This window comes from Alligator sinensis, unplaced genomic scaffold (genome assembly GCF_000455745.1).
Source record: "Alligator sinensis unplaced genomic scaffold, ASM45574v1 scaffold541_1, whole genome shotgun sequence".
Classification (NCBI taxonomy): domain Eukaryota; kingdom Metazoa; phylum Chordata; order Crocodylia; family Alligatoridae; genus Alligator; species Alligator sinensis.
Genome location: NW_005842602.1, coordinates 485,541 through 494,701, shown reverse-complemented (window position 1 = coordinate 494,701; position 9,161 = coordinate 485,541). Strand labels below are relative to the sequence as shown.

Here is a 9,161-nt window from a genome sequence, read left to right as displayed (position 1 = left end):
TGCCCCCCCGCCCCCGCCTTGCCTCGCCCCACCCGCCGTCTCTGTGGCCCTGCAGCTCCTCACCACTGTGGCTCCACGGCAGCGGCTCTGCACTCTGCGCTGCCACCCTGTGGCGTCGGCCCCATGCTCCGCTGCTGCTGCGGCCCCACGCTCTGTGGTGGCGGCACTGCCGCCGCCGCAGGCCAGATAAAATGGCTTGGTGGGCCGCATGTTGGACAAGCCTGCTTTATAAATCTTTCTGTTTAACCATGATTAGATGTTGTCAGGGATGTTATTAAGGGGAGAATAAATAATGGAGGTTTGGTATAGTCATCATTTACCTCATTCCCGTCACTAATTTAGAATGCATGCACTTATTTTAGCAGTAAATAGAATGTTTCAGTGCCCCTACCCAGGGTCGGGGGGGAAAAAAACCCCCCCCCCCCCCCAAATATTAATACAGCTTCTTTGCAAATTACCCTTCTTTTCCACCCTTGCTTATGCGTTGAGTTATATTTCAGGAAACTTTTTTTTTCTGTTTGATGGTAATTGTATGTTTTTCCATTGGTATTTTGTATATACTGATTGCCAGGATTGCTATTTGCCATGCATTGCTATGTTTAGTGTGTGGTACTCTTTAAAAGTTTATTATTTTACAGAAATGGGTGTTTTGCTTGCACTTTCCAGGACCTGGTTTTCACTCTGAAATGTCGTGAGACCAGAGTTCAAACTCTGGTTTTGTCATGGATGTGCAGTATCTCTAACTGATCAGCCTCCTGTGTTGCATTTTCCTTGAGCTTTCTGACATGAACATTTTATTAAGAAAAACAGATGTTAAGTCTGCCCATATTTGTTCTAATTTATCTACAGAGCTCATTGGGCTGCTGCATGGATATCACCTTTATGTAACAGGCTGTAGGACTAGAACCTTGGCTTGTAAAGCTGTAAATTATCGGAGTTGGCAATCAGCCATTTCTAGGAAAAGAAGAGTGCACAGTTTAGTATTTCATATTGGAACAATATAGAAGTGAATGAACTGCATTGTTCTGTATTGTAAATGTTGTTTTTGAGGTTTATTTTTGTTGATTTTATAACATTGTCATACTAAAATAAACCTTCAGATTTTTACTTGACTGCATTGAAAATAGATGACTCTCTTGTCCAAAGTGTGAGTAACAAACCATTATTTAGCAAACAAAACCTTATTTTGCAGGGTCTCAAAAGCTGTCTGTAATCCTGAACTTGGCTAAGCCTGTGATTTGCTCTTTGGCAGCAATAATTACATACCTCAAAGAATTCAACTTGGAAAAGATTCTTAACAATCCTAGGTAAGTTTATTTTTTCAGTTGTCCCTAAAATCAAAATACAAATAAATGCGTTAATTATATTTAGCAAATTTTAGCTGGCAACCTTTCTTCCATAACATGAGTGCACCCGCTGTTGTAATAAACCTGGTCTTCGTAAGGATGGTGTCTTATAGTTGAGTTCCTAATTAAGACTAACAAAACACAAACCCATCAAGTAATATTCAGTGAAAACCTTAGGAAATATATGCATATAGTCAGTACTAAGAACCTAAATTAACTTGCACTGCAGCCAAGTGAAATTAAAAACAAACAAACACATTGGAGCCTCTGATAGATGCAGGCAGGGGAAGTAAAAAAAAAAAAAAAAAAAGTTTGTTAAAGCCTAGCCATCTTACCCCTAGCTCCTATTTTATTTTGCGGACAAAGATCTGCTGCTGTTTTCTAAAGGTTTGTACATGGTGATTAGCTTCACAGATGTTGCTTTATTTTCCCACAGAGACATTTCAAGAGCTTTCTGTTTCTGTTTAGCTTTGGAAGCACACACAAATGCTAATGCATCCTAATGTTTAGACAGTAGTCAGTGAGCCTCTTTGGCTGTAAACAGACATTGTTTTTTGAAGCAAGAGCAGCTGTGCTGGGTTGTATCCCGGCACAGATGATCCACTTTATTGGCATCTATGGACTTCACTGGGGCCCATGTCCCGCAGGGTCGGGCCTTTGCTGCTTCTCGGGCTTCAGAGGCCCAGTCCTGTAGGACAGGAACTCTGGGTGCTGTGCCCCGAGTTGCAGCATGTGTCTGCAAGTTGGGGAGCTTCATGGGGCTTCCCCTCTCTTGCAGACATCTGCCCCAACTTGGGACACAGCAACCTGGTACACACACTATGGGAGTCCCCCAAAGGAGATTCTGTGTGTGTGTCTGAAAGTGAGGGATCCCCCTGCTTGCAGTCACATGTGCTGAGTTGAGGTGGAGGCAGTCTGATTATATGTAGTATGGAAATCCTGCAGGTGAATTCCTGTGGTGTGCAATAAATAAAGAAACGTCCTCCTGTCTAAGGCATCACAAAAACTGTTACTGCTTTTGATCGTGGTAATATTTTCGGGCACTTAGTGCACAATAATGGGATAGGACCTCTGTTTCCTTGTGAACTTGTGCCTCCATAAAAACTGTTATGGTGGTACAAGGGTGATGTCTGTTTGCACCCTTTGGGTCTGTGAATCTAGTTACCAGTTAACAAAAAAAACCCCAACCCCTCACAAAAAACCTGCACAACTACAGTGCTAACACTGATGAATCCCTGGAGTTTGCTATGTGGTATCTCTTGGTGGCTAAACTACAAAGTTGTGAGGAAGACCTTTGCTGCATCATGTATAATTACTCAAAACGTGCATGACCACTAAAATCTACTTGTTTTTACTTTAAAAAAAAATCTTCCAGGTGGGGGGGGGGATGTTAAACTTTTACATGTGTCATTGCTTGAAAATTTCTAACTGGATTGCTCAAACATTCAAAGGAGGATGGATTTAGATAGACAAATCTAGTCAGATCTTTCTTCATCATGTTGTGTGTAGGCATAAAAAAGGGGCAGCAAGGCCATTTGTCGTATTTGGTATGAGCTTCAAAGGCAAACAAATTAGGAGTTTGTATATTCATTTTATTGAAGGTTATTTTCATGTTGAAATGTTTGGTTCTGAGTCTTGACCACTTGATGAAAATTGAAGCAGAAGTCTCAGATTGGTGGCACCACCTTGCCTGCACATCCTCAGCCTGGCTTCTCCTAAGCAGTGGCTCGAGGCTGTGGGAGCTGCCTGGGCTAGGCACTGCTCCGCCTGCCTGAGACAGAGATTGGTCAAGGCATGGTGGGGTGGGCCAGGGCGTGGGCACCTGCATTGGACAAGCCAGGATGGCCACCCACCACTTGCAGCCTCATGCTGTGTCACTTGCTGAGGCCTGGGTTGTATGTGTCGGTCCTGGGTGGCTGCTGATGGCAGCGGGGTGGAGGCACTGCATGGGTTCACCATGCAGGATGGCAGAGCCCAAGGCACACCGCACAAGGGCTACTCCCACTTGGGTCCAGCCTCTGTGTGCAGTGCAGGGGATAGAGACTGACCGAATCTCTGTGCTATGCTGCCCTGCCCTGCCCTGCCCTGCCATCAGGGCTCTTGGGAACCATGGGGTTGGGGGGAAAGGGGTATTTGTGGTGCCCCCATCCTGGATTTCCTTACCCTGTCCCAGATCTCCTTCAGAATAATATGGTCACCCTGTATTTTGGTAATACACTGTTTGTACATTACACCTGACAGCTCTGGTTTCTTTAAGTGTCTCACTAAAACTATGTGAGCAGATGGATTGTAGTGTAGCATGACCACAAACCAGATGTCACCAGTATGTAGAGATAGTTGATACATCACTCATTGGACAAATGGACTTTTTACTATTGCAGATGTTTGAAGAACTTGGACTGTTTTATGCATTATTAGGATTGCTTTTAAAATTAGATTTTTAAAAGAGGTGATACTGGCACTTATTGATATCTAATATATTTTTAAAATACCATGTTCATTCAAAATTGCTTATAAAATGTATGTAGTATAGAATGACACTTTTTTGTTTTTTAGTTTTTTTCCCCTTTAGAATCTTTCTTATTCCTCTGTCCCAAAAATGTCAATGCAGACCACTCAAGGAGGTACATTGGTTATATAAAGCAGGGGAATCAGGAAAACCTTAGTGCTTATGTGTGCCTGTAGGTGTGTGGGACATCTGCTCTGACATGCTGTAATTACAATGTGTCAGTGCAGATTTAGTCGAGTCTGCTGGAATGCAGACTTGGTGTCTCGTGTCTGCGCTTCAAAATGGTGGCAGGGCACTTTAACTAAGACTTATTTGAGCTTTAGTTAGTGTCTCCACCACCATTTTGACATGCAGGATGCTGAATACATGTGATGCTGCAGGTGCTTTAATTGCAGTGGTTCCTGAGAGGCATTCTAATTAAAGTGCCCCCTATCCCCCCCTTCCAGAACATGTGGAAAGATGCCCTATAACTTCCAGTACTAAGCATTACTTTCCAAGACGTTCTTCCATCCCTTAAGCAACATCCTTAATTATATCTTTGTAACCAATCCTCCAAGTCAGACTTTTCTGAAAAAAGCCTCAGTTAAATGTATGGGTTCATTTCTTTATATCCAGAACCTCCTTAAATGAGTTCTCATAAATAACAGAGAAAATTTAATTCCAAATTGAAAGACACCCCTTTTGCTTGGACTTACTGTGGCAAAGTGGGGCTCCCTGCCTAGCCACAGTGCTAGGTTCCCCACTTGCCTATGGCCACGCAACCCACTTGACTCTCCTGCCACACCTTGTTGGTAATCAGTATGATGTTAATTAGGCGGGAGGCTGCCCATTTCTGCTCCGATGCCAGGGGGCACTATCTGCAGCTCTGTACCTCCCCTATACTGCAGCCCATGCCTCGCAGATGGCATCCAGCTGTTACAATACTCCCGGCCTACCGCTGGAGCAAGCTTAGGCCATGCCATCAGGCCTCAGTCACACACGCATTCATACTGCCCACCTCTCACTCTGGCCTCACACACTGCACCCTCTCTCAGAGGGTCTCTTTCATGCATCACCAACTTATGCTGCCTTGCTCCCTCTTCAAGCGGGCCCCTTAGACCATAGGCTTAGCTAGTCCATTCCTTGGGTGGCAGACGTACTGTCTGTTGGGCCTCTCCCAAAACCTTCCCAGGGTAGTGGCCAGTCAATTACCTGACCAGGTCTAAGCTTACTCTGGCCCCTTCTGGGGGTAACACTATGTGTATATAAATGTATTGGGCCCTCAGCCCTCTGATTCTTCTCCCCATCTCCACCCCCTGTCTGGGGCTCCACACCACCCCCTTCACTGGGGCTCTCATTTCCGCCCCCTTCACTCAGGGCTCCACATCGCCCCCTTCACTTGGGCCTACTCATCTCTGCCCCCCTCACTTGGGGCTCCACACCGCCCCCTCACTTGGGGCCACGGGGCTTCCCTCCCCGGTGGGTTCAGGTGGCTGTAGCCGTGCCTTGCCCCCACTACCTTTCCTCGGGGTCTTGCACCCCGTAGGGCTCAGGTGGCCACAGCCGTGCCTGGCCCCAACTCTTCCTCCTTGAGTTATTGCACCCCACAGGGTTCAGGTGGTCTCAGCTGTGCCTGGCCCCCACTCTCCGATGTTACATAAACTCACCCGAAGGTGGGAGCTGGGGTTAAGGTGCCCCGACCCGCCTTTCACCAGAATGATAACTGGCCTGGCATTTCCTGGGGGCTCCTGCACCACTGAGAGCCCCACCGGGCCACCCCCTCCCGGCAGGGTGCAGTTTTAGGTTGTGCCCAGGACCAGGAGCCTCCTAAACATCCCCTACAGCTCCTCCCTTTCCTCCAGGATGTTATGGAGCCTTGCAGCCAGGCGATGTTGCTGCCTGCCCTGCCCTGCTAGCAGTGAACTGCCTCTGTTTATATGGGCAGCCAGAGATCTAAAATGGCCACCGCAATCAAGCACCTGCTGACTGCTTGGCTCGGTTTTAAAGTGGCAGGCACGCACAGTGCCCTGCCACACACCTTCCCCCTTAAAATGGTACCTGGGGGAGGTTTCCCCTGCTGCTCCTCCAAAACAGGCTCTCCTCAGAGCCTGTGAGAGCCCTCAAGTGGCGAGCACCCCAAAGGTGCTCCCCCACACACCTCCCACCTTAGAATGAGATTTGGGGCTTCACTTGGCTGCCTTCCCTGCTTGGCTTTGCCCCAGCCTACTGCAGCCCCTGCCACGTGGCGAGCACCCCAAAGGTGCTCCGTCACAGTTATGTATCACTATGGAGGCTGTTGACTATGGAGGTTGTTGAGTGTTTCGGATGTTTTCAAGTGTTGTGGGCCTGGTCTGTGGGCCAGATCCTCTGGGTGGTGCATAGGGTTGTGATGTGGCCAAATCCAGAACATGGGGCTGTGCTGTTAACTAGGGGCACATCCATGGGCTGACCCTGCGCGCTGTTCCCATGCTGGATCAGGCCAGTGGATCAGTCCCTCATCACTTCTCTGGCATGTGGGACTGGCAAGCTAAGCACCACTGTTCTAGACAATAGAGACTTAAAGTATTTAGATTTCTAATCACCTTAAATTCTACCTGGAAAACATTCATTAGCAAAAGTATCATGTAATTGCTATGTGAGGCCCTAGTTTTAGTTTCTTAGTTGATTACAGAATGGGAAGGGAAAGAAGGAAATGTTGATTTTGGGTTAGTTTAGTTTGTCATGAGAGAGACCTGACCTGAATAGATGAGCATCTGAGTGGAAAGTTAATATTCCAATATCCTGGTGAAGTTTTGAGGTATCTTGTTATATGGCAATCAGAAATTTGGCTTCCATTATACGCTATTTCTGAAAGAAGTGGTGTGTAAAAATTTTCCTTCTTTTGCTGTCTGACATGGAGACTTACTTTAAGTAGCTACATTTACCCTAGATTTCTTATTACTGTTTCCAGCATATCACCAGTACAGGTTTCCCTTGCTTTATCCTGTACATGCGTTTCTGGGAAATGGCACATAACTCCAATTTGCATAAAGGGAACCCACTTTACAATGTAACGAATAAGGATATGTTCCAAGACCTCGACTGTACTGACCCCCAGACCCATTTCTACCACTTTTACAAGACAATTTTGCTACTCACCAACAGCAGACAGCTGTTGCTGTCTTTTCAGACTCAAGCACAGGGCACTATCATAATGGGGATGGCAACTACAGAAACACGTGTTGCAGACAATGAGCAAGGAACGCAGATCCATACAGGAAACTATATTTTGGTGTGCGGCACTCCCACGATGCACTGCACAAGGCAGCTGACTGCAGGCTTCCACCACACCAATCACATAAGAGTGAATTTACCTCACATATAACAAATTTTTTGGTATAAAAACAGTCATTGCATAAAAGCGAATTCACACATACAGAACCCGCATAAAGTGAGGGAAATTTGTATAGAAATATTGGGTCAACCACAACTAAGTCATATTTGAAAACATATTCTTACTGTCAGTGAAATAATTTGTAAGTCTGATTCCTGGGAAGGGAAAGCAACTTATGAAGGTGGGTATCAGATTCAAACATTTTCTGTAGTTCTGCATGAAGCAGATAAAATAAGTTCTTCTGTCACACTGACAGAAAGCTTGGAATTTTTAGAATATAGTCAATGAGAATATACCGACAAGTTATTGAGAATGAAGTCTGTGCTGTGAGATGCAGCTTTCAGTTGCTAAGCAGTTTGTAGATGTAATGGGACACAGACTTGGCCAAAAAGACATTTTTTTGTAATAGGCAGTCTCAAAGTGCTAGACTTAATTTCAGACTGATGAGAAGGATCATGCCACCACTTGTCAGGATAGTTTTCTCTCTGAGGTAGCAAGGTGATCATCATTCATGAGGCACTTCACATGTTTATTCATCTTCAAGAGATGTTTTTTTGGATACTATTCTTCTTTATTAGTATATTTTCTAGCACAGGGGTTCATGCTTCCCATAAACTTTTGGGAAGGAGAGTACTTTTAAGCTGTAGCTGGGCTGAGAAGTCAGTATTAGACCCTGGAGACAAGTGTTTGGGCCTTGGGTTCCAGCTAGACAAAGAAGGTTTGTATTATGGGAATTTGCCTGTAGTACGAGACTAGAGGTCGGCAACGTTTTTGGGAAGAGCGCCAAAAACACTTGCAACTTTAGACTTGTAAGGTGTTAGTGTGTCATGGGTGGACAGTGGGGGAGCCACAAGGAGCCTGATCCTTGTGGCAGCGTAGCCCCAGCCCCTTCCCCACCATCTGCCCCAAGGCATATATGCCACACACTGCAACGTGTCGGGGGGTTGCCTACCCCTAGCCTAGATTCTTTTCAGACTTAAGAGCAACAGCTGTCAAGTTTTTTAGGCTCAAGACACCCCATAGAAAAGGCCAGCTCTTTTTTTTCACTCAAGTCTTTGACTACAGAAAAATAATAGATGAGATCTATTGCAAAGAAGTCAAAAAGACCACAGCAGGTCAGAATGTTTTTAACCCTATGAATTCCTATTTAAAATCTCTGGGTTTATCTTGTGAATCATGTTTGTACACCTAGCAGCACTCACATTGCATGGCATCTCACAACCCCCTTGAAATACCTCAGTGCACTGCAGGGTACTGTGGCATCCTGTTCTAGAGGCTTAATACACAGGCACCAGTCTGGCGAGTTTCCAACAGAGAGCCATCCTCAGATTGTCACAGGGCTAGTGAGTATGGCAGCCATATAAACCATTTTTCTTTCCGTCCTTGTAGAGTTGTGATTAATTTAGGATAAATCAGATGGGGAGGTTATTTTGTTCACTTCAGTTCTAATCAGGCCTGGTTTTTAAAGGCTGAGCTTTATATTGGCTTTATTCTGAGATTCATTGGGCTTCTGCCCCTAGTTCCTATTAAACATCAGGGATTTTAGCTTGTAGCAGAGAGTAAAAATACACAAATACTGTCATGCATAGAGAGAATTATGATCAGTGTCTAGAAATGTCTTTTATTCAGTAAACTTCTGAGGCTGAAGAATAATATTAGAAATATAATTTTAGGGTAATACTTCAAAACCAAAGCTTGACAGTGGAGAGCTGTACCACTGCACAATCAGAGCAGCCCTATGGTGCGCATTTTCACATGCCTTTATGTTTAAGAGATGAGTGTTTTTAGGGGATGAAAGCTTTTATTGTACCTGTTGGGAGAGGTCTTCTACAAACTTTCAAATACAAGTTACCCTTCCTCAGCTCAGGTTATTTTTTCAATTCAGTCCTCGGAAAAGTGATCAAAAAATTATTATCTTACCCATTACATGTGCTTCCAGGCAGAGTTGTTTTTC

At 45.1% G+C, this 9,161-nt stretch overlaps 1 protein-coding gene across 5 annotated transcripts in view; it reads left to right on the top strand.

The window, feature by feature from the left end:
• Nucleotides 1-9,161, top strand: part of MSH3 (mutS homolog 3) — a 224,735-nt gene that overhangs the window by 72,760 nt on the left and 142,814 nt on the right. For all 5 annotated transcript variants that reach the window (XR_003096101.1, XR_003096102.1, XM_025214756.1 and 2 more), the window contains one exon: nucleotides 1,193-1,307. Coding sequence is in view for 3 of the 5 variants with exons in the window: in XM_025214756.1 (XP_025070541.1) it covers nucleotides 1,193-1,307 (115 nt within the window). In the remaining 2 variants the exon portion in view is untranslated. The remainder of the gene's footprint in view (nucleotides 1-1,192; nucleotides 1,308-9,161) is intronic.